Below are 25,778 nucleotides of genomic sequence, written 5' to 3' on the forward strand. Positions count from 1 at the left end.
TTAGCCAGGATGGTCTCAATCTCCTGACCTTGTGATCCGCCCACCCTGGCCTCACAAAGTGCTGGGATCACAGGCATGAGCCACTCTGCCCAGCCTTCATTGGAACATACTTCTATCTCTATCTGTTCCTTCCAAGGCTAACATCCTCACTACTCATGAGAAAAGCAGAAATATATATTTGTTAGATAAAGAGGATTTGAATGGAGAACTGTCATGAGGTGTCATTAAAGAGGACAAAAATAGAAAACTTTTATTTTTAAAAGTTTAGTTTTAAAAAAGTTGTCTTCATCAGACAATATCTTCTTTATACTATTGTGGATATTTTACATTCAGCATAAAAGAAACATGTAATATTTAAACTGAAACCATTCCATTCACTCTGTAGCCCTTCAGTAACATGGGATTTGATTAATAACATGCAGTCCTAAGTCAAATCAGCTATTACTAAATGATGTAAACTTTAACTACTCTGCTAGACATAGACATATCTTAAATTGTGAAGCAGGAATTTAATATTCATAGTATATTCCAGTGGTATAGGACACTTCTTTGGAGTGTCTTTTTTTGTACACATTTACCCTTAAACAGACATTTAATTTCAAGTTGACATCATCATCATCTTCATTTCTGTTTTCATCAGTTGCAATTAAAAAATTACTGTTATGCCACAGCACTTCTCATATATTATCCCTCTTACTCCACAAACAATCCTGAGAGATACTATAACTCCATCTATAAATGAGAAAAACTAAGGCTCATGAAAATTAAAGTACTGGTTCTGGTTCATATAACTAGGAAGTAATAGACCAGAACTCTAATTCAAGACTGACTTCATGGTGTAAGGAAGGTGTCCAGTTTCAATTTTCTGCATATGGCTAGCCAAGTCTCCCAGCATAATTTATTTTGTAGGGAATCCGTCCTCACTTGGGTGTTTTTGTCAGGTTTATTGAAGATCAGATGGTTGCAGGTGGGTGGTCGTATTTCTGAGTTCTCTATTCTGTTCGATTGGTCTATGCGTCTGTTCTTGTACCAGTACCATGCTGTTTTGGTTACTGTAGCCTTGTAGTATAGTTTGAAGTTGGGTAGCGTGAGGCCTCCAGCCTTTTTCTTTTTGCTCAGGATTGTCTTGGCTATTCAGGCTCTCTTTTGGTTCCATATGAATTTTAAAATAGTTTTTTCTAATTCTGTGAAGAATGTTAATGGTAGTTTAATGGGAATAGCATTGAATCTATAAATTACTTTGGGCAGTATAGCCATTTTCACGATATTGATTCTTCCTATCCATGAGCATGGATTCCATTTGTGTCCTCTCTGATTTCTTTGAGCGGTAGTTTGTAGTCCTCCTTGAAGAGGTCCTTCACTTCCTTTGTTAGCTGTATTCCTAGGTATTTTATTCTTTTTGTAGCAATTGTGAATGGGAGTCCATTCATGATTTCGTTCTCTGCTTGCCTGTTGTTGGTGTATAGGAATGCTAGCAATCTTTGCATGTTGATTTTGTATTCTGAGACTTTGCTTAAGTTGCTTATCAGCTTAAGATGCTTTTGGGCTGAGACAATGGGGTTTTCTAGACATAGAATCATGTCATCTGCAAACAAAGATAATTTGACTTCCTTTCTTCCTATTTGAATACTCTTTATTTCTTTCTCTTGCCTGATTGCCCTGGCCAGAACTTCCAACACTATATTGAACAGGAGTGGTGAACTCTAGATGGATTGAAGACTTAAATGTAAAATCCCAAACTATAAAAACCCTAGAAGAAAATCTAGGCAATACCATTCAGGACATAGGCACAGGCAAAGATTTCATGATGAAAACACCAAAAGCAATTGCAAAAAAGCAAAACTTGACAAATGGGATCTAATTAACTAAAGAGCTTCTGCATAGCAAAAGAAACTGTCATCAGAGTAAGCAGACAACCTACAGAATGAGAAAAAATTTTTGCAATCTATACATCTGACAAAGGTCTAATAGCCAGAGTCTACAAGGAACTTAAACAAATTTAAAAGAATAAAACAAACAACCCCATTAAAAAGTGGACAAAGGACATGAACAGACACTCCTCAAAAGAAGACATTTATGCAGCCAACAAACATATGAAAAAAGCTCAACATCACTGATCATTAGAGAAATGCAAATCCAGACCACAATGAGATACCATCTCATGCCAGTCAGAAGGGCTATTAGGTAAAAGTAAAAACAAAAACAAACAAACAAAAAAACCCACAAAACAAAAACAACAGATGCTGGCGAGGTTGTGGAGAAAAAAGGAATGCTTTTACACTGTTGGTGTAAATTAGTTCAGTCATTGTGGAAGACAGTGTGGTGATTCCTCAGAGACCTAGAGGCAGAAATACCATTTGACCCAGCAGAAATACCATTTGACCCAGCAATCCTGTAACTGGGTATATACCCAAAGGAATATAAATCATTCTATTATAAAGATATGTGCACATGTATGTTCACTGCAGCACTATTCACAATAGCAAAAACATGGAATCAACCTAAATGCCCATCAATGATAGAGTGGATAAAGAAAATGTGGTACATATACACCAGGGAATACTATGCAGCCATAAAAAGAAATGAGATCATGGCCTTTGCAGGAACATGGACGGAGTTGGAAGCCATTTTCGTCAGCAGACTAATGCAGGAATAGAAAACCAAACATCGCACCATCTCACTTGTAAGTGGGAGCTGAATGATGAGAACATATGGACACATGGTGGGGAACAACACACACTGGAGCCTGTTGGTGGTTGGGTTGGGGGATGGGGAGCATTAGGAAGAATAGCTAATGGATGCTGGGCTTAAAACCTAGGTGATGGGATGATCTGTGCAGCAAACCACCATGGCACACATTTACCTATGTAACAAACCTACACATCCTACACATGTATCCCAGAAGTTAAAATAAAAGTTGAAGAAAAAAGACTGACTTCCACCTTAGTCACTAGTCTGGCTGCCTCAATAGCAGGTATGAAAGGAGTTATGGGGGAGCCAAACTATCTCCAAAGTAGCTCAAAGCTGCTCAAAGCCTGCAGTTTATCCCTCAGTGAACACTCTGGAGTCTAAGTAAGTCCTATAATACCTCCTGGGAATGAGTATTATATAGATCTACTCATCTGAATATGAGCAGACAAGTCAGGAAATGTGGCCAATTGCATCCAACTGCCTGTACAATAAACATTTCTTTTCCCTTGTTTTTTCCTGTCTTATGGTTTTGTTCCCTCTCTTCATAACCCTAATGCTTCTGTATAACCCTGTGATTTCTTTCTAGAATTACTTCCCTTTTACTTGTCCATTTCTGTCTTCCTCATCATCTCTGCTATCAATAGCTACCTAGCACTAAAGCACCTAACACGGTAGTAATAAATGGCCAACTAAAAAATTTACAGTCATGTGAAATATGTGAAATAAATGAGCTTAAAAACTATTTTTGTAATTAGCTGGGTGTGGTGGTGCACACCTGTAGTCCCAGCTACTCGGGACGCTGAAGCAGGGGAATCGGTTGACCTCGGGAGGTGGAGGTTGCAGTGAGTGAGATCGCCCCACTGCACTCCAGCCTGGCGACAGAGAGAGACTCCATCTCAAAAAAACAAAAACAGAAACAAAAAAACCCTGTTTTTGTGTTGTTATTGAATCAATGATATTGATGATGATGATGATAATGATAAAATAATATGTCCTAATACCTGTAAAGGTTAATTCTATTTCTCAACATTTCCATTTTCTTATGAACTACTTGCTTTTCGCCCCCAATACATGTTAATTCTCACTTCCTAACAGCCTTTTTGCCATTCTTTTGATGTTACCACGACCTTAGAGCCTCTTATATTCTCCAAATTCCTACAAAGTAGCACGCTTGGTTGCAATGACCTTAGACATCAGACAAACTACCTATAAGCATTTTATGATCAACAGGCAGCTGTTCCAATAGGAAAAGTGCTTCAAGCCAACAAGATGGTTGATCCAGATAAGTCCTTGGAATTATTAATGCCTTAATTTACAAATTAACTGCATGCTGTTAAAAGTAAGAGATATATTTTAAGATTACTCTTCAGCCATCTCAAGCTTGTCTGTAATGTCCCATATGAGAACTGATGCTTCTAGGTAATTGGAGATACTTTAGAGATCCTTTTTTTTTTTCATTTCTTCTGGCCTTCCTTTTTATAAATCATTTGTGATCCTTTACCCTTCCTCCTTGACTGTCACTTCTAACTCTGCCTTGCTTTTTTTGTGGACACTGTCCCTTCATCTTCACCTTTCAATTACGACTTTATTTTTATTCCGTGGAACTTAGTTAAGAATTATTTTGCCATATGCCAGGGAAATATGAATGAGTACACAGATATGTAGGGCAGACACAGTGGCTCATGCCTGTAATCAAAGGACTTTGAGAAGCCGAGGTGGGTGGATCACCTGAAGTCAGGAGTCCAAGACCAGCCTGGCCAACATGGTAAAACCCCATCTCTACTAAAAAATACAAAATTAGCCAGGTGTGGTGGCGCATGTCTGTAATCCCAGCTACTCAGGAGGTTGAGGTGGGAGAGTCGCTTGAACCCGGGAGGTGGAGGTTGCAGTGAGTAGAGATCATGCCATTGCACGCCAGCCTGGGTGACAAGAGCGAAACTCCATCTCAAATTAAAAAAAATACAGATAGGTGAAATTTCCATTTCACAATGTTTGAAAAAGGTATGCACTCCTCATTAAACATTAAACATCAGCATCAGTACTGTTACCACATTGTGAGTTTTTTCCACCCCATTTGTTTACAATAATCATACCGATAATTTCAGGAAATGAACTGTAGAAAATATTAACTAATTTCCATATATGAGCTTAATGTAGCTTTTTATGGATACGTACACTACGGTCCATGCCATGAGTCACATAATAGATCAATCCAAGTTCAACCAAGACTTCCATTAAGAAAAAATTATCTAAAGGATAGATCCTACTAGAATACCACTTTTAAGAATTAAAAATATAGAACAGACAGGGTTCATTTGTTCACTCTGCAACCATTTTACTTTATTACTTTATGGGAAAATTTAGATGTGCAAAGCAATGCAGATACCAAAATATGCTTTCCAAGTGTTTTGGGCTGAGTTTGTCTCTTTCAGCAGTTCTGACCCTAAGATACATACTCATATGGAAAAAGCTATGGATAAAAATAAATAAAATACGTCTTAATCATCAATATATAGACAAAATTGAATAGAAAAAAGTAAGAACATTATAAAGCATGAAAATTTACATAAAATTATTCCTGAATGTGAGGGTTGAAAGACTCTAGAGGCCTGAAATCTATTTGAAAGAGAAACTTTCAAGAAAAGGAAAAAAGCATTCCTCTACTTAGAATAGATATGCTATGATCTGATTCTGAAGCAATGGGATTGAACTGAATGATATATTGAGGTTTCTTCCATAGCCCACTGATTTAGATAATAGCAGTAAAAAATATATTAGTGAAAATCACTTAATACTGTAAAAGGATAATAAACAGATCTGGACAGGAATTCAGTAAAAATACATGTAGATGTTAGTCTAAATACATTTTTAAAATACAATATATTTTGACTAAACTGACAGGATATGAACAGCTCATTGACTTGACAGTCATCTGTTATAAAGCCATTATTATATAACTTTAAAATATATTTACAGACTTAAAAATTAAGATAATGCTTTTATGTACATCAGATAAAAGTTTAATTAGAGTGTAGAGTGCCACTTCACAGGAATTAAGATAATCACGTTTTAAACAAAATATTTTGCCATGAAGATATAGATAAAATGTACAAACATGTCACATGATACAGAAAAACAAGAATCATGATCTTCACATTTACAGGAATTTAAAAAATCTTCTCTGATGGAAATGTGTTACAACTCAAACTTCTCTTCTTGAAAGTAATCCGCAAAATTGAGATATTCTTCAAGTTGACCATATTTCTGCATATACAATAGAAAAGCTAGTTATTTTACTCAAAGCAATGAAGACAAACTGGGCCTTTGCAAACTACAGACACAATTAGGATAAGTTCATTTCATGGTAATTGTGAACAAAAATCTTTTTATGATAAACAGGAACTTAACTTCAAATAAGCATTTCTAACTCATAGAAAGCATTGGAAAGAGATCAAAGCGAATATTATTAATTTTATAACTGTTTTAAATTATAATTTTTATATTATCATGCTTACAGTAGAAATGTAGTAACCGCAATAACTTAATAAAAAGTTTGTTGAACATATATATCAAAGGGTCTGCTAATGACTGTCTAGGTACAATGTTTTTTAAAAGATACTTTTCCTGCCCCTAAGGAGAATACAGTTCAGTAGTAATACACCAATAACAATCAGTAATAAGTGCCAAAGAGGTACAGACACTGTTATGAGGGTTCAGAAGATAGGTCATGGTTAGTTGAGGTAAGCAGTAAAGACTGGCATTTAAGTTGTCCTGGAAAAACAGATTTGGTAGGCAAAGAGTTGGTGGCAAGAGTTTTCAGTAAGAGAGAACAGTCCATCAAAGTGACGTGACAAGAAAATATGGGATTTGACTACAACCTGAGTATTTTTAGGAGAACAGAGAGAGCTAAGACTGAACCAAAGAGGCTGAGTTCAGAGAACAAAAATTATAAAATACTGGTTAAAGAATTGAACAATCATTTGACATGTAATGGAAAGTTGCTAAAGGTTTTGGAGCAGGGAACTGAACTGATCTAAGGTGTATTTTAACAAAATTGGTAAAACATTCATTCTAGAATAGTTCAGCAACTAGTTATGGGTCTGTGATAACAATTTAGGTCATGAGGGCCCAAATCTGAGTGACAGCAATGAAGATGAAGAGTAAAGAACAAAGTGTAACAAGTTAAGAGAGGGGTCAAGAATGATTTAGAGATTTCAAAGTTGACAGAGTAGAATAATGGCAGGCTCTTTTGCAGGTTGTTTGCGCGAGGGAAAGAGATCATGATTTCAGTTTCAGACATATAGAGTTCAAAGTATTTACTTCAGTGAGGGGATTAATGACATACTATTTTCTTGACTCTGTTTATGAACTGTGTTTTAATCTTCAGTGAAATGAGAGAGGATCCTGGTGACCCTGACTTTTGTGGTGATAGGGACCTACAGAAGGGAATGTGAGAAGTGCATTTTCCTTCTACACCTTGAAGGCCATGAAACTCTTTTTTATAACCCTATGATATCTGACTGGATCTCCTTCTCAGGAAAGATGGAAGCACATAACAGAAGGGGAAATAGCCTAGGGACTACTTAGGAATTTTCTTTGGCCTAGTACTTAGATAGATTTTATTAGATATAAGTAAAGTACTCTAGGATTAGAAACCTATACTTTAAAAGTTTGACTGTTTTTATGTTTTTCATATTACCTTTCTTCATATCCCTTTATTATTTATTAAATTTCTTTTGGAAAATTAAAAATTAAAAAAATTATTTTAAGAGACAGGGTCTCACTATCTTGCTCAGGCTGGCCTTGAACTCCTTGGCTCAGGCAATTCTACCACCTCAGCCTCCCAAGTAGCTGTGACTACAGCTGTGTACCACCACACACAGCTAGGACAATTAAAATCTATCTCAGCTATACTAAGATAGGAGGTTACTTGCTTTTATTGCAAGTAACAGCTAAGATTAATCAATCACTTACTAATTGCTAGGTCCTATACTAAATGCTTAAAACGTATTACATATCTAATCTCCATAATCAAAACCCTAATTATTATTACTGTTTTAGTTCCTACTTTACAGATGAGAAAACTTAGGCTAAGAGAAATAAAATAGCTTGCTCCCAAATTCTACTGCTAGTAAGTGGCAAAGCAAATATTTAAGCCTATACTTTTAAACAGTATAGAGTATGCTGTTTCTGAGATTTAAATGGTGTGGCTAGGACGCAGCTTTGGCAAGAAAAAAAAAAAAACTTGGAAAGTGAAACTCACAGACATTGCAGTTAGTATTACTCTGCCATCCTCTCCACCTAAAAATGCTGCTCTCATAATTCTTTACTAAACATTTGGAGGGTTTTAATAGTGAAGACTACTTATTTTAATAGTGAAGACTACTCTCTTACAACACCTGATGGACCTACTGATGAAAACAGTAGGAATTGTGGAAATGAAGTGTGGCAAAGAGGTCAGAATATAAGAGAAGTTTGGAATCTTCTACTCAGAAGTAGTAGCTACAACTGCAGAAGGGAATTGATTTGCCAAGGAAACTATGAGAGGATGAGGACAGAATTCAGTGTTAATGGGTACTTTTTAGCAGTGATCCTCAAAGTTTTATCTATTTAAGAATCACCAATGCTAAAAATATTTGATGTTTAACATCCACAAGGATTGTCATTCAATAAATCTGGGATGAGGCTAGGGGATTATACACTTTTCAAAAACTTCTAGGTAATTCTGACATAGGTAGTTTAGGGCCATGTTTTGAGAAACATCAATTTAAGGGGTGGGGAAAAAAGGGGCAAGGGAAAAAGTTGAAAAGGAGGGGAAAAAGAAGAAATGAGAAGCGTTTAAGGAATGCCAGGGATATCTAATTATAATTTTAAATTATTATGTATATGACAATATTTATCAGTACATTTAAAATTTACACACAACTGTCACTTGTAACAGTTTTACATACAGTATTTACAGTATGAATGGGCACCTGATACTTCTATTGACATGCTTTCTTTACTACCTGGTGTTTATGCATACCAGCCAATCCCAACACTACTATCTTCAACTTCCCAGGAAGTCCCATCATCATATACACTTTCTTCTTAACGAACAAATATTCGTTAGAATTTTGCCAGTGTCATATTAGAGTATGTTATTGAACTCTTCTTTAGAATAAGACATGCATTATTATGTTTATTAAATATTTTGGTTTTATTATAATTTTCCTATTATTTATTCTTTTCTTATACTCAAGTTGCTCCTACACCCCTTTAGTATCATGACATTAACAATGGATCACCCTAGTTCAACCTTTAGAAGGAAGAACAAGAAGAATGAAGTCAGTCTAGTTGGCATGTCTTTGGGAAGACATGCTGAGACATCCTGAGATAATTAAAGTAAAATGTCTGAAGAAGCAGGTAAGGGAAAAAGTAAGGTGTGGAATACAAGCTGGAGGCAGAAAAACAGGAACAAATAGTACGTGTAAGACAACAAAAGGGGTTGACATAATTGGGAAATATGAGCGGAAAGTGCCATGGAGATGGCATTTAAGTAACACTGAGCCCCAGGCATCCTAAAGGGTTAGAGTAACTGTGACTACCAGCCTGTAGCTAAACGCAGCACACATCACAAAGCACATGCAGTGCTATCACTCAAAGGCACACAGTGAGAGGGATAGACAGAGTGAGGATGGGAAATGTCAGAGTATGTGACAAATTTTGAAATTTCATTACAGCACAAAAAGCTGCAAATGGGTTTATACTGGCTATAAACTTCTGTGGTTTCTAGGAAATCTTTTGAGAAAACCTAGGAACAAATTTTTTAAGTGGAGAAATCTCAAAAAAATGAAGGTCTTCGGTATTTTCATGTGGAAAAAAATGTGTATACTGTCCTAGACATGCACAATCTTGAAATACCTTCAATGCCTAATGCTAAATGTTATTCTTTATGTGTAACATGACACTTGGCTTTCTTGAAAAGAAAGCCTAAGCTCCTTTCTTTTCCTAAGAAAAGAAAGCCAAGTGTTATATTACACATAAAGAATAACGTTTTTTAAAATTCCAGGTCCCTTCTGGTGTCCTAAACCCTGTTAAGCTTTTTCTAGGATACATGATTTGGAAATGCTTTTTTCTTCAAGAAGTTTAAAGTTCTTCCCCATGTATGATACTATTATATAACATATACAGTATATGTACAGTGATTTTTCTATACCTAGTATCTAATTCTTTATAACTGTGCTATCCCAATAGGTTTTGCAATTCCACTAGAGGGTTGGCAACACTTAAAGGCATCAATAAAAGCACTTAAGAATTTAATGTTGTCTAGGAAAATGAAGACGGGAAGTTATTGAATAAGTGATTGCTCTCTCCTAAGGCAAATGAAAAAGTACGGATAAGCAGGGAGAAGCATTTGGAGTAGGAGAAGTAGAAGCAAAGTAAAAGACAAAAAGCTGAAAAGAATAAAATGAGAGAAAGACTTAAGGATCAAGATGTGGGAAGCAGGCAAGATCACTGGGTGGTGGTTCGTGGTGGGAGAATAATTGTCAAAGGGAAACAAATGATGATGTCATTATCTAGACTGGGAGACCTCCACTAAACATGACATGTGCTAGAAAAGTTTCTGTTTTGTTCTCTTTTCTTTCCCTCTGCCTAAGCTCTCTTGCCTTATTTTTTATATTTCTCTTTTACAAATTTCCCTATGATATAGTCCAGGCAATGGATCTCAAGTTAGGCTTTTTTCTTTTCTTTAAAAGATTAAATGTTGATAAGAGTTGCCTGAAAATCTACTATTTGTTCTCTCTTATACATTCATGTAACTAGACTTGTTTTAGAAGACTGCAGTCGTATTAGCATTCTTCCCATATACCATAAACAATTCTAAAAGCTCTGTGAGCAGACCAGAGCTTATAAGCTGCCAGCAGATCTTCGGGAATCCAGTGCACTCTTCAAAACCCCCACTTTACTCCTGTTATCAAATTTAGTGATCAATAGGATATGGGGGAATCAAAATCAGTGCCGTGGCCTGAAACCTCTGCATTCCCCTCGATCTTCAGTTACAGTGCTCACTGCTCAGTCCCATGTCCTCAAGAAGAGGATGTGGGTGGTATTAGAACTGGCAGCCGAGATCCTTTCCTCAGACTGGCACCAGGTGCTTCTTCACTCTCAGGTCACAAGAACTGTTCTAAAGAATAGGAAGCAGACAAGCAGAAGTGAGTCCTATACTCTGTCAAAAAAAAAAAAATCAGGGGACTTAATATATATGTAAGCAATACATACATAAAAGTGAAAGGACAGAGGTCCTTCAATAAGGGACAGTATTAATGCTTATTAAAATTTATCTGATGGGCTGAGTGAATCCTTAGAACATCAGGGCATCTATTCAGAAGGACAATGATAAGCATGAAAAGAATGAGCGGAAGAAGAGAAAATACAAAAGACAGAAGAAAGAGATTCTCTTAAATTTCACTATCTTCTAATCATTTGTTTCCTTTTGCTGATCACAATTAGGCTTCAGAATCTACATGATAAGATTCTCATATATTCACCTTACCTTCTTAATCCAGCCATTTTCTTTTGACTGCCTGAAAATTCTTTCCACTGTTTCTTTAACTTGTTCATCTTCAACTTCTCCTGTCTTTGCAATGGTGCAACATTCCTGGTATAGTTTGAATTTAAAATGTTTCAGTTTATGATAAATTCTGGTACGGTTGGCACAAATTCTGCCAACAGTGAACACCTAAATCAAGAAATAAAGATTGTTATCTGACAATGAATATACATCCTTTCTGGTTTTTGGATTTTCTTTAGTAGTAGAATCAAAATGCATTATTAACTTTCAATGTTTACACAATGATTCCTTTACCTTCTCTTACTTATACAACTAGTCAAACACTGAGCACCTGTGAGGTTTCAAATATTGGGCTAGGCACTAGAGATATATAAATAAAATACCTATTACCTGTATTAGGGAGCTTACAGTTTTGAGAGAAAGACAAACGGTTACAAAACAACATGAAAAATGCTATGTCCAAGATGCTATGTCCAAAATGCTAGTGAAGAAGGGCACTTAGCCCAATCCAGAGAGAAGAAAAGTCCCCAAGCAAATCAAGCTTGAACTGTCTTGAAAACACAAGAGTTTGCCAAGTTTGGGAAAAAAAGAGAAGTGGCTTTAATGTAAGGCAGAAAGATGGGCAAAGTAAAAAAAAAAAAAAAAAAAAGCATGAAAAGTATTATAAATCCATATTTATGAAGTTAAAAATGACTGGATTATAATATTTTTCTAGCTATAAGCAACATGTAAAACTGAAACAAACTCTTACACCAAAATTAAGTATTGGCAGTTTTTTACTAGATATACTAGATACTTTTCTTTTTCCCCCCAAAAAAATGATCTAAAGTAAAAAAATAAATTTGTGTTTAGGCATACTGATTGCTTTACTTAAGGTGTTATATGTGAATAAGACATTAATATTTTGCTGTCAGCCAGCTATAAGAGTTTTAATTCCTACGTTTATATGGACTTCTATAATTCTATGATTAAAAACTCTTTTTATGAAATCAAACAACCAGAACCTTTCTCTTTCAGAATGTTTTGAATGTTTAAAGTTTGTTATGCAAAACTACAGCTAAAATAGGAAGACAGTCTGACTGCACTGACCAAATTATTTATATATATAATATATATAAAAAATATATATAATATATAATATATAATATATAAAAATATATATTTATTATATAATATATATTTATATATAATATATATTTTTTATATATTATATATTAATAATATATTATCTATTATATAATATATATTATATAATATAGATAATATATTATATATTATATATTTATAATATAAAATAATATAATATAATTATAAATATTATATTATATTATAAATATTATATATAATATATTATATATTATATAATATAATATATAATTTTGACTGCCTGAAAATATATGTATATTATATATTTAATAGATATTTAATATATTTAATATATAATATATTAACTATTTAATAGATATTTAAAATATCTATATATTAAAATATTTATTTAAATATTTAAAGATACATATATATTTTTATATATATATATACACACATTTTTTTTTTTTCCCTGAGATGGAGTTTCGCTTTTTCACCCAGGCTGGAGTGCAGTGGCGCAAGCTTGGCTCACTGCAACCTCCACATTCCGGTTTCCCTGCCTCAGCCTCCTGAGTAGCTGGGATTACAGGCGCCTGTCACCACACCCAGCTAATTTTTTTTTTTTTTGTATTTTTAGTAGAGACGGGATTTCACCATGTTGGCCATGGTCTCGAACTCCTGACCTCGTGATCTGCCCGCCTCAGCCTCCCAAAGTGCTGGGATTATAGGCGTGAGCCACCGTGCCCAGCCAATATATTTTTACCTACATCATTCTACCCACTGTAGAAAATGCATCAGAAAGGGCTCCAAACATTATGATATGGTCAATCTTACTCTCATGGAGTAGTAACCTAAGGAAAGAGTAAACTTCTTGCTGACTTAAGTATTTGTGTCTGTACCTAAGTTCACTAATGGGTTATGCTTTCATGAGTACAAGTGGTATAGTTTTAATATTTATCTGTGCAACTTGTGTTCTGTCTGACAGAAAAATACACTTGTTTCCTGAAGCCACACTGCAAAGAAACATACAAGTGATGATAGACAAAGCAGGAGTATGTTTCCAAAAATGAACAGAAGTTATATCACAATGATTGGCAACAATCAGGTTTGATGTGTTTTCTTGCGAAAATTGTATTTTGGACATTTTACAACCCTTCTTCAAATCTCCAAAAGTTTAAGAAAAGCATGTTCAGATTTTTGTTCGTGGCTCCATAAAAACCTTCCTGCTTTTCAGATCATTAGAAGTAAGCAGGTATTATTGTACATGGCTTATTAAAATTAACTTTTCCAATTCAACCTTATCATCAAAGCAGTCCTGGTAGTAATGACATTTCAGCAATTCACTTGCTAATACTTCCAACTTTGTGTAAAAAGACAACACAAAAGTTGCAGTTACTATAAGGGTACCCTGTGTGTCTCCATTTCTGCCATCAAAGTAGACTGTGTGGGAGAACTCAGCTACAGCTGTTCTATATGAAGTATAGGCATATGATAAAGTGATTTGTATTTCTTTCACATTTATTCTGTATTTCCACAAAACAAGAGGAATTTATCTGTATAGCATTTTTAAGTTGAAACAAGAGGGAAGGAGAGGTGTTTAAAAATCCTATTTTTTTTTCCTGTATGATAAACAAGTATCCTTTGAAAATACTTAACATTATGGTTTACTTCTTTCCATTTCTAATTCCTACCACTCTTGGCATCTACTTATCATCATATAGATCTATAAATCGAAAATTACCTTAAAATGTTCTTGTATTATTTTTTCCCAAAACATGATCACATTTTATATGGAAGAACCTATATGGAAGGGCACCACTGCTGTAAAATTTCACAGAAAACAGTAGATGCAAAGGATAGGTGTAATACTCCAAGTGAACTTAACACCTCACTCATTCCTGTTTTTAGTGTATTGTTACAGCCCATTGTATTTCTTTACCATATGAAGTATACAGTACAATACCACTTACACTGTAGGAATCAATTTGTATAAAATACTAAAACAGGTAACATTAATCTATGGTATTAAAATGATTTCTTTAAATGTCCAGAAAAATATATTTAGAACAACTGTAATTATCTAGTTCAATTTCTGAACATTAAGGAAACTATTCTAACAAGAAAATTAGTATAAAAAATACCATAGAAAAATAAGTGCTGTGGTGAGTGTTCACAAAGCAGATAAGGAAGATGACATATAAATGATGACTGGCCCACTATGCATGGTTAAGCACAGTTATATGACCTGATAAATATGAGACTGAGTCAGTTCAGTTATCAGTATGAACCAACTGATTGTACATATGTAAAAATTGAAAATGGAGCTAAAAATTATCACTGAATTTTCCTAAAGCAGAAGAAAGAATCTCATTTCTAATTTAACAGCGATATCACATGGAGTGTAAATTAAATCTAGATAACCAACTTGAGGCAAGGAAATATAATGAAACATGTACCATGCAAACTTGGTAATATTCAGCTAACTGTAGGTAGCTTTTTGAAGTACTTCTCTAAGCTCTTATTTATAGGCAGAGGAGCCAGCTCCTTATGGAAGTTAAAGTATGAAGAACAAAGAAAAAAGATTCTCAAGGAAACAGTAAGTCTGGGGAAAAGTTTGTTTTCTGTTTCTGGGTCTTCAGAAACAGATAGTACAATACCAATCCAAAGGGTTCTATTTGCCCTTGTTTGGTTTTTTGTACGGACATATTATACAATGCCATTTGCCTCAAAAATTATTGCTTCTTCCCACCAAATCCTAAGCATCTTAAGGACTCTGGATAGACTCTGGGCAAAACTAAACATAAATCCAAGATTGTTTTTAGTTCTCCCAAACTACCTTTCAGATTTCACAACTCTCTTTCATCCAGGTAATTTCCTTCTCATCTATGTCCTTAAACTTTATCACAATCTGGTGGTCCAAGGCCTCTCGTCTCAGTACCCTATCAATACTGCTGTAACCAAAATTACTCTTCCCCCACTGTTTCCACTTTCCATCAAGGCATCCTTTCTTTCAAAGAAGCTAAAGAAAGGAGAAAAGTTTTCTTATGAAACAAATTTGCTGTTAAGTGAATTCCTTAAAAGTATTATTTGCACCCTCAAAAAGAACCCTAGTTAATGTCTCAATTTTATGTAACTACAAGCAGCAACACAAAATAAAGAATTAGTTTTCAAAATAATTTGAAGATGGGTGTGGGGTTAGGCACAGTTTCTTTTTTTTTTTTTTTTGAGATGGAGTCTCGCTGTCACCGAGGCTGGAGTGCAGTGGCGCGATCTCGGCTCACTGTAGGCTCTGCCCGCCGGGCGGGGTTCACGCCATTCTCCTGCCTCAGCCTCCCGAGTAGCTGGGACTACAGGCGCCCGCCACCTCGCCCGTCTAATTTTTTGTATTTTTAGTAGAGACAGGGTTTCACGTGTTAGCCAGTATGGTCTCGATCTCCTGACCTTGTGATCCGCTCGCCTCGGCCTCCCAAAGTGCTGGGATTACAGGCGTGAGCCACCGCGCCCGGCCAGGCACAATCTCTTTAATGCTCTGTATCATAACTAGGTTTATTTTCTCTCCCTTTCTTTCCTTCTTTACATATATGCATTTACATTGTATTGAAGTAGGATGTAAAATAAACTTTTGTAAGTCATGCTTCACTTTAAAGAAAAAATTACTGAAAAAACAATTTATTTTTAAAAAATTTAATCACACTCTCTTAACATACCCAATAACTAACTTAATGTTTACATATAGTTACATACGCATACACACATTTTTATATAGATGCCAAGACAGTGCAAATACTAATTATTATCATACTTTCAAACTAGCATTATTTATCAACTTCATGATTATACCATTTGCTCTTTACTGAACTGCTTTGCAAAAGATAAACTTATAGACACTGAGTATGTATATAGCTTTGTGACTCTAGCTCTAAAAATCTAGTATTTTTAAAAGATACATATCACCCCTTTTTTCCTCTAGGAATCTTACTTTCCATGAACTTACTAGTTTCAATGCAACCTTGATAGCATTGCATTTTATCATTTGATTTGAGAATACTTTGCCACTTTAAGAGTTATCAACTGGCATCTTAAGGTAGTTTTAATTATATACCCTCACATGCAGAATAAGCATTTTCCCATATATTTATTAACTTTTACAGTTTTCTCTTATGTGACTGGCAATATTGATGTTCTTTGCTTTTAGTTCACGCTTTCAGTTTATTCTTTGTTTTTTTAAATATTTGAATAACTATTTTATATAGAATCTTTACTGCTTCACAGAAATGTCAGAGCTCTAGAAGTGACTTCCTTACTCCACTTTCCTCTTCAGAATTAGCTATAGACAGCAAAGACCATGAAGGTACAGCAATGTATTTGATCTACATAACAGAACATGGTCCCTAATGTATGAAATCACCTTTGCTAGGATTCCAGATATCTTATGTCATAAAAAGTCATAGATCAGTTTTTAAACGATGGGGAAATTTGCATATGACTATTAAATATATATATATTCATATTTTTATAGTAACATATCAAATAAAACATTACAGACCAATTCTGAATTCATTATCCCCATAAAAACCTTGTAAGTCATTCTTGCAACCCAGATCTCTCAGAGGGATCTGGTCAACTACTGCTCAATAATACTGACAAATCACTACCCAGTTTAATAGAAGAATTCAGATAAATATTATATTTCCATCTTAATAATTGACTGGGAGGATTCAGAGACAACTTTGGGTCTCTACCTCTCTAAATATACACCTCCTCCATGGATATGTAGACTTACCAGAAAAAGCTCTCAGTATTTCTTGCTTTTATAAATGTAATTTTCGCATTTGTAAATGCAGCAATCTTATAAAGTAAGATTGAAAAAATAAATAGAAGTTGTCAGCATCTGTGCTTTTTATCATTTCACATTATACTGCTATGCTCTTGTCTAAAAAACACTTACTCTTCAGTTTTTTCTATTCATACAGAATTAATAGCATCTTAACCATGTGGTGATTGCTCTAGACTCTGACATACTTCTAACAGAGTCTAGTTGAAGCACAGTGTTTTTTGAATTCTCTCCTATTAGATGAACAGCTATCTTCCATTATTTACTTGTGGGTTGCCAATTTGGTGGATTATATGCTAAAAATGTTTCCACTTGGGTGAAATTCTCCTTAGGATACTTAGGATTATTTATGAAATAAAAATTTCTAAATACTGAAAATTAAGATTAGAGGGAAGAAAATACCTGTTTATCATGTGACATGAAATTATCTATTTTCATGGTCCTGGTGTTATACAACTCTCCTGATAAATGCACTGAATATTTACAGTAGCGATGCAGTCCACAAGCCTGGCAGGAACAGTTTACAGGATTCTTCAAATGAATACTTACATTAGAATAATTTTCTACTCGCTCCTGAAAACAAAAAATATAAAAAAAGTTTAAAAGATAAAGAATAAAAATAAAAATAAGAATCTAACCAAATTAAAACATCTTAGGGATCACAATACAAAGAGATATAAGAGCAAAACACTCTGGCATTTCTTACTTTAATACTTAGCACATAGAAGGTATTTTACAAGATATGTTTAAATAAAAAAATTTATAATCTTGGCTATTGCATGAAAATAAACCAGACTAGGAAAAAGCTAGTTTCATATCTCTTACACTTATGCGGTTGCTACTTCTTTTCCATTTCTCATCTCTACTTAGTGTTAATGAGATATTAGTTAAAAATAGGAGCAGCAAAAATGTAGGATGATATAAGAAAAATAATTCTAAGTAGGCTAGTTAAAACTTGAGAAAAAAAATCACATTCACTTTCCACTGTATGAATTATATATTTTCCACAAAAATATTCCAGAAATAATTCAATCCTCCTATGATAACTTACTACAGTCCTGGGGAAAAAACAAGTTGGCACTAGGACTGCCATGTGTCTGGTATTCATATGGACAGTTTAATAGCTCAGTTATCAATGAGTAAACAAACTGAGAAAACACTTGGCATTCATAAATAAGCTTCATTATTAAGCTATGAAGTTACTTGTGCCTGAGTATTTCTGCTTATGTTCTAGGCCTGTGCTAGATACTACTATTTTAATTGGTAGTGTAGATTAGGTTTTAATACAACATTTGAACTGCACACAATGAGCATATTAGCATGGTTACTAAACTACATTCATATCCTCTACCAGACGGATGGTAATTAAGTATCCAATATACTGACAGTTTACTTTTTATATTATATGATTGAAAACTACATTTTCTGGTGGTCAACTTTTCATATTTCTCATACTTCCTGGCACTTTATGACATGTATTACTTACAGGATGAAATTCAGACTAAATAGATAACTAACCACCTTCCTTTCCTGCTTCTGCTGTACTCCATGGAAGCACATGTTAAGATGAAACCTTTATCGACCTCTATCAGCTCAGTTCCCTGAGTGACTACAATCATCAGAGCACCCCTGATGACTAACACTGGATATATAAGTGAAAATAAACTTTGTTGGGTTAAGCCATTGGGATTTTATTGTTGGTTTATTTTGTTTGTCGTATTCTTTATCTTTTGTAGCATAACCCAGCTTATCCTAATTAAGATCTTACTGAATCATCTGTGTCTCAGTTTTTCAGCTAATACTTTTTGGTATCTTACAGTTATTATTCCAACATCAGATTATCCAAATTCAGTATCACCCACCACAATATGGTAAAACCTAATACGGCATATAGGCATGGGTTTTGGAATCTGAGAGACTCTGGGTTTAATACCAGCCTGTCTAATTATTAGCAGTGGAACCTTATGTTACTTTATTTTTCTGAAAGAGTTTCCTCATCTCTAAAAGAGGGGAAATAATAGTGCCCTCCAGCTGGCCACAGTGGCGCATGCCTGTAGCCCCAGAAACTCAGGAGGCTGAGGTGGGAGGATCTCGAGCCCAGAAGTTCAAGTTCAGCCTGGGCCATAGAACAAAGACCCCTCTATTCCCTCCAAAAATAGTGTCTTCCTCATGGGGTTACTTTGAAGATAAAAAAAATTTTAGTTTACATGTAGATTACTTGGCTAAAGTTAAATAATCTATAAATACAGTACAGGTATACCTCAGAGAAACTGCAGATTTGGTTCCACATCACCACAATAAAGTAAATATATCAATAACGTGTCACACAAATTTTGTGGTTTCCTAGTACACATAAAAGTTATGTTTACACTATACTGTAGTCTATTAAGTATGCAACAGAATTACGTCTAAAATGTATGTAATTTAAACTACATTTAATTAAAAAGTACTTTAGGTCTAAAAAATGCTAACAATCATCTGAACCTCCAGTGAATAGGCATCTTTTTGCTGATAGAGGGTCTTGCCTCAATAGGATGGCTACTGACTGATAAGGGGCTAGTTGCTGAAGGCTGGAGTAGCTGTGGCAATTTCTTAAAACAAGACAATAAAGTTTGTTGCATCCATTCTTAAGACAACGATAAAGTGTTGCATCCACTGACTCTTCCTTTCATGAAAGATTTCTCTGTAGCATGCAATGCTGTTTGATTGTATATTTGATTGTATGTTATACAGAATAGAACTTATTTCAAAATTGGAGTCAATCCTCTCAAACCCTGACACTGCTTTAGCAACCATATTCTAAACCCACTGTTGTCATTTCAACAATGTTTGTAGTATCTTTCCTTTCCTAGGAGTAGTTTCCATCTCAAGAAACCATGTTCTTTGCTTATCCGTAAGAAGCAACTCCTCATCCATTCAATTTTTATCATGAGATTGCAGCAATCCAGTCACATCTTTAAGTTTCACTTCTACTTCTAGTTCTCTTGCTATTTCAACCATATCTGTAGTTACTTCCTCCACTGAGGTCTTGAACCCCTTCAAGTCATCCAGGAGGGTTAGAATCAAATTCTTTCAAACCCTTGTTAATGTTGATATTTTTACCTTCTCCCATGAATCATAAATGTCCTTGATGGCATCTAGAATGGTGAATACTTTCCAGAAGGTTTTTAATTTACTTTGCCTAGATCCATCAGAAGAATCACTGTCTATGGCCACTATAATCTTATGAAATGTATTTCTTTTTTTTTTTTTTTTTTTGAGACAGGGTCCTGCTCTGTCACCCAGACTGGAGTGCAGTGGTGTGATCTCGGCTCACTGCAACCTCTGCCTCCCAGGTTCAAGGGATTCTCCTGCCTCAGCCTCCCCAGTAGCTGGAATTACAGGTGTGCACCATAATGCTTGGCTAATTTTTGTATGTTTAGTAGGTATGGGGTTCCACCATGTTGGCCAGGCTGGTCTCAAACTCCTGATCTCAGGTGATCCACCACCTCAGCCACCCAAAATGCTGAGATTACAGGCCTGAGCCACCACGCCTGGCCTGGAATTTATTTCCTAAATAATAAAACTTGAAAGTCAAAATTACTCCTTGATCCATAGGCTGCAGAATGGATGTGCTGGAAGGTATTAAAATGACATTAATCTCCTTGTAAATCTCCTTCAGAATTCTTGGGTGACCCGGTGCACTGTCAACGAGGAATAATATTTTGAAAAGAATCTTTTTTTTTTTCTGAGTAGTAGGTCTTAACAGTGGTCTTAAAATATTCAGTAAACTATGCTATAAACAGATGTGCTATCATTCAGGTTTTATTGTTCCACTTATAGAGCACAAACAGAGTCGGTTTAGCATAATTCTTAAAGGGCCCTTGGATTCTAGGAATGGTAAATGAGCACTGGCTTCAACTTAAGTCACCAGCTGCTTTAGCCCCTAACAAGAGAGTCAGCCTGTCCTTTGGAGCTTTGAAGCCAGGCATTTACTTCTTTTTAGCTATAAAAGTCCTGGATGGTAGGCTGGGTGCAGTGGCTCACGCCTGTAATCCCAGCACTTTGGGAGGCCAAGGCAGGCGGATCACGAGGTCAGGAGATCAAGACCATCCTGGCTAACATGGTGAAACCCCGTCTCTACTAAAAATACAAAAAATCAGCCGGGCGTGGTGGCAGGCGCCTGTAGTCCCAGCTCCTCAGGAGGCTGAGGCAGGAGAATGGTGTGAACCTGGGAGGCGGAGCTTGCAGTGAGCTGAGATTGCGCCACTGCACTCCAACCTGGGCGACAGAGACAGACTCCGTCTCAAAAAAAAAAAAAAAAAAAAAAGGCATCTTCTTCTAATAAAAGACCATTCCATTTTGTCTACTCTGAAAAAATCTGTTGTTTACTTTCATCAGTTATCTTAGCTAGTTTTTCTGGATAACTTGCTGCAGCTTCTCCATTAGCACTTGCTGCTTCACCTTTGCACTTTTACGTTATGGAGATGGCTTCTTTTTTAAACCTCATAAATAGAACCAACCTCTGCTATCTCCAAACTTTTCTTCTGAAGCTTCCTCACCTCACTGAGCATTCATGGAATTGAAGAGTTATGGCCTTGCTCTGGATTAGTCTTTAGCTTACACGAATGTTGTAGCTAGTTTGATCTTCAATCCATACCACTACAACATTCTCCATGTCAGCAATAAGGCTGTTTCAATCATTTATGTATTATTTTTAATTTCCTTCAAGAACTTTCCTTTGCATTCACAACTTGACTAACTGTCTGGCACAAGAGCAAGAGGCTTACATTTCAGCCTATCTGAACTTTTGACATGCTTTCCTCAAAAAGCTCAATAATTTCTCACTTTTGATTTAAAGTGAGAGACCTGCAACTCTTCCTTTCACTTGAACAATCAGAGGCCATTTTAGGGTTATTAATTGACCTAATTTCATTACTGTTGTGTCTTAAGGAATAAGGACACCTGAGGAGAGGAAGAGAGATGGGAAAACAGCCAGTTGGTGGAGCAGTCAGCACACACATTTATAAATTAAGTTCACTATTATATGGGCATGGTTTCTGTCACCCTCAAACAATTATAATAGTAACATCAAAGATCACTGACCATAGATCACCATAAAAGATGTAATAATAATGAAAAAGTTTGAAATACTGCAATAATTACCAAAATGTGACAGAGATGAATAAGCATATGGTGTTAGAAAAATGGTGCCAACAGACTTCCTCCATGCAGTTGCCAAAAACTTTCAATCTCAAAAAAACACATTATCTGCAAAGTGCAATAAAGTGGAATGCAACAAAATGAGGTATGCTTATATATGCTATTTTTCTTTCTATTAAAGAAACATTTAGCCATGTTCTAAAAGCTATGCCTGTACTTTATCTTCAAAGAAAGTAAATAAGTATATACAGTATTTCATTTTACAATAGGTAAATATTTTCCACCTATGAAGAAGAAATGTGTTCAGAGAGGTTAAATTTATCAAAAGTCAAAAAGATAGCCCTAAACTCAAGCCATCCTCCAACTTGAAGTCTTTTAACTCTTTCTGTAATCCTACACTGTCTTATAAACTTAAATCTATGGCTAATTTGTCACCACATAATTCAACAAGGCTGAAAAGCCTTGGATGAAACCAAATCTCTTGGCATAAATGAGGTACAAGAACTAATGATTTAAGTGCTAAAAGGATTTTAAATAACTTAAACTTCAATTATCTTTTTATTTTTCCTCTTCCTAGTCCTTAGAATATAGAATGTTAGAAGTAACAGGGAGAAAACCCTTGCAAATCATATAGTACATCCTCTGCTATTAGAGATCATAAAATAGATAACTGGTACATGAAACAAAATGTGGCAAATCTTATAAATTAAAAAGATAAATTATAAATTCTTCAAATTGGTAGAATTATGCAATCTTAAAGTAAAGAAAGATGCCAATCTACTAGATCAGTGTTTCCCAAACAATGTGTTATGGAAATCAAGCATCATAAGAGGTAAACACCTGTTTATAGGTGTATAGGTGTATAGGTGTTACCTGTTTACATAAACAGAGCTTCACAGAGTAAAACACAAATTTAGGAAATACTGCATTCCATACCCTCCTTTGAATATTTATAATATAAATTCACATATAATGCTTGGGAAAAGTCTTCCAGTAAAGAAACCAGCTTACAACCCGATTCTCAAATTTCTTTGACCATGGAACTCTCTTTTCTGACATAACAACACCCTGTGAGACAATCTCCTCATTTTAAAAGATGGGCTAAGCCCTGGAGATGTTCTAAAGTTATTCATCATTTGGAACCACTTAATTATTGGATAGATATAGTTAATGTGAATGATTAAAACAATAATAACTTTTAGAAGATGTGAGAAATAATAAGCTGATTATTTAACAAAGAAATGCCAATATTTTAGAAGATTATTCAGTCTGGATTTTAAAATCCTGAGAGGTTTGCTGCCCCCAACCCCCAAGCAGAGATTCAAAAACAAACTGTATACCTTATATTGCTCTTTCCAACGACTTCTAGATACTAAGCTGTCTAGACGAGGCTGAACAAAGCGGTTATCCAAATAATGAAGAGATGTTAGCATATCTTTTGCATATGATTTTTGCCTTGTGCCATCTGTTCAGGGGATAAACAACAACAAAAAATCATTTTGTTAGTCAGAAATATTTAAACAATTTAATACTTAAAAATTTCTTTCCAACTTGGTTGGAAGCATTTTAAATTAGGAAAAAAATATTTAAAAAATCATTCCATCAGAACATTAAGGAAAAACAGGGTAGGCCAGGCGCGGTGCCTCATGTCTGTAATCCCAGCACTTTGGGAGGCCGAGGCTGGCGGATCACAAGGTCAGGAGATCGAGACCATCCTGGCTAACATGGGGAACCGCATCTCTACTAAAAATACAAAAAATTAGCCGGGCGTGGTGGCGGGCGCCTGTAGTCCCAGCTGCTCGGGAGGCTGAGGCAGGAGAATGGTGTGAACCCGGGAGGTGGAACTTATAGTGAGCTGAGATCACACCACTGTACTCCAGCCTGGGTGACAGAGTGAGACTCCGACTCAAAAAGTTCCCTTTGTAAGCATCAAGCTTTAACATTACTTTCTGATAACCAAAAAAGCTAGATGAAAAAGCTTACCAAATTATCTTTTATTCTCTTATACAAAACTGAAATGAATTAGCCCCTGAATTCCAGATAAAGTTCAAACTTCTGAATAGGCTTTCAAGGCCGTCTACAATTGACTCCATTCTACTGATCCCATGGTAACTCCTTGTGTCAACAAATCAGAATACTCTTTTCTGGCTAGGCCTTTTCCTCATTCTTCTTTAGCATGCTACACTCATTACTGCCTTTCTGATTTGGCTCATAGTATATTCTCTATACATATCTGTCATCGTATGAATTTAAGCTTTATTTTCTTGCCTTATTTGAAGTTTTATTAATTAATTTAGCTAATGAATTTATCATGTTTCTTTAATCACAAATTCAAACACCTTACCATAGCTTACAAAGCCCTTCTGTCCTCAGCCTACTCCTCTGAGCTCCTCTCTTTTCCCTCTCTCCTGTCTCATTCCACTTCAGCCACACAGGCCTTCTAGCTGTTCTTGAACACACCAAACTTATTCTTTCCTAAAGGCCTTAGCACCTCCTTTGCCCTCTGCTAAGCAAGTAATCCACGTATCACTTGCTCCCTTTGCTTCATTCAGGTTTCTGTTTAAAAGTTACCGAGAGGCCTTTTTTGACCAATCTAACTAGCAGATAACATAAACTTTACCTTCCCTTATTCTTGATCTTCTTACCCTATTTTATTCTTTTTTTACAAGAACTAATCACTCATTGAAATCATATTATGTTATATTTTGTTTACTCATTTATTGTCTGTCTCTCCCATTAGACTATAAGTAACATGAGTGCAGGAATCTAATATGTCTTAAGCCACTGTCATATCCCCAGCCCTCAAATAATGCCTAGCTTATAGTAGACATTCAATAAATATTTGTTTAATATATTGTAAATGAAATCTTATTTGGCAATTAGCTATTCAACACAATATATTTATAGTCTATTAAATGCCAGATTCTGTGCTAGATGCAAGAGAAATGGGGATATATATATATATATACACATATATATATAAATTTGCTCCCGCACTATGATAAGGGAAGAAAGCAAAAATACATTTTCAATACAACATGAAAAGTGCATATAAATGAGTACTATGAGTATTACCATACTCAGAATGATGGTGGCACAAATGAGAATGATAAATATTACGTGAATGGGTCATAGACAGATTCATAGTAGAAATGTTTTTATACTCACCTAAAACATCTGGGACAAAAAGGGATTCTATTCTAAGAAGAAACAGCATGGACAAAGGCACAAAAGCAGAAAACAGCATGGAACTTTTAATGAAATTCAGAGCTCAGGGAGGCAGGGTTTGGCACATAGGTATTAAGACACTCTGCTGTTTTAGGTGTTACACTGTCAAATTCACTGTTAACTCTCTACGGGCAAGGACCTGTCACAAACTTACCTTCCACATATCTCAGATAATGAACACTAACAAGCATTTTACATGAATGGAGTTTTGATATAGTTGATCCTACAGGGAAAACATTGGAA

The 25,778-nt window shown here is 35.3% G+C and overlaps 1 protein-coding gene across 12 annotated transcripts in view; it reads right to left on the bottom strand.

Moving 5' to 3' along the window:
- Positions 1-5,005: 5,005 nt before the first annotated feature.
- CCDC82 (coiled-coil domain containing 82) overlaps positions 5,006-25,778 on the bottom strand; it is a 37,010-nt gene continuing 16,237 nt past the window's right edge. For 7 of the 12 annotated variants that reach the window (XM_054438276.2, XM_054438278.2, XM_054438280.2 and 4 more), the window contains 4 exons: positions 23,648-23,772; positions 17,568-17,738; positions 11,228-11,413; positions 5,006-5,955 (listed from right to left, as the gene is read on the bottom strand). In XM_054438276.2, the coding sequence (XP_054294251.1) occupies positions 5,887-5,955; positions 11,228-11,413; positions 17,568-17,738; positions 23,648-23,772 (551 nt within the window). In that variant the 3' untranslated portion in view covers positions 5,006-5,886. The other 5 variants (XM_054438284.2, XM_063671371.1, XM_063671372.1 and 2 more) reach the window with 2 other exon arrangements.

This window comes from Pongo pygmaeus, chromosome 9, assembly GCF_028885625.2.
Source record: "Pongo pygmaeus isolate AG05252 chromosome 9, NHGRI_mPonPyg2-v2.0_pri, whole genome shotgun sequence".
Taxonomy (NCBI): Eukaryota; Metazoa; Chordata; class Mammalia; order Primates; family Hominidae; genus Pongo; species Pongo pygmaeus.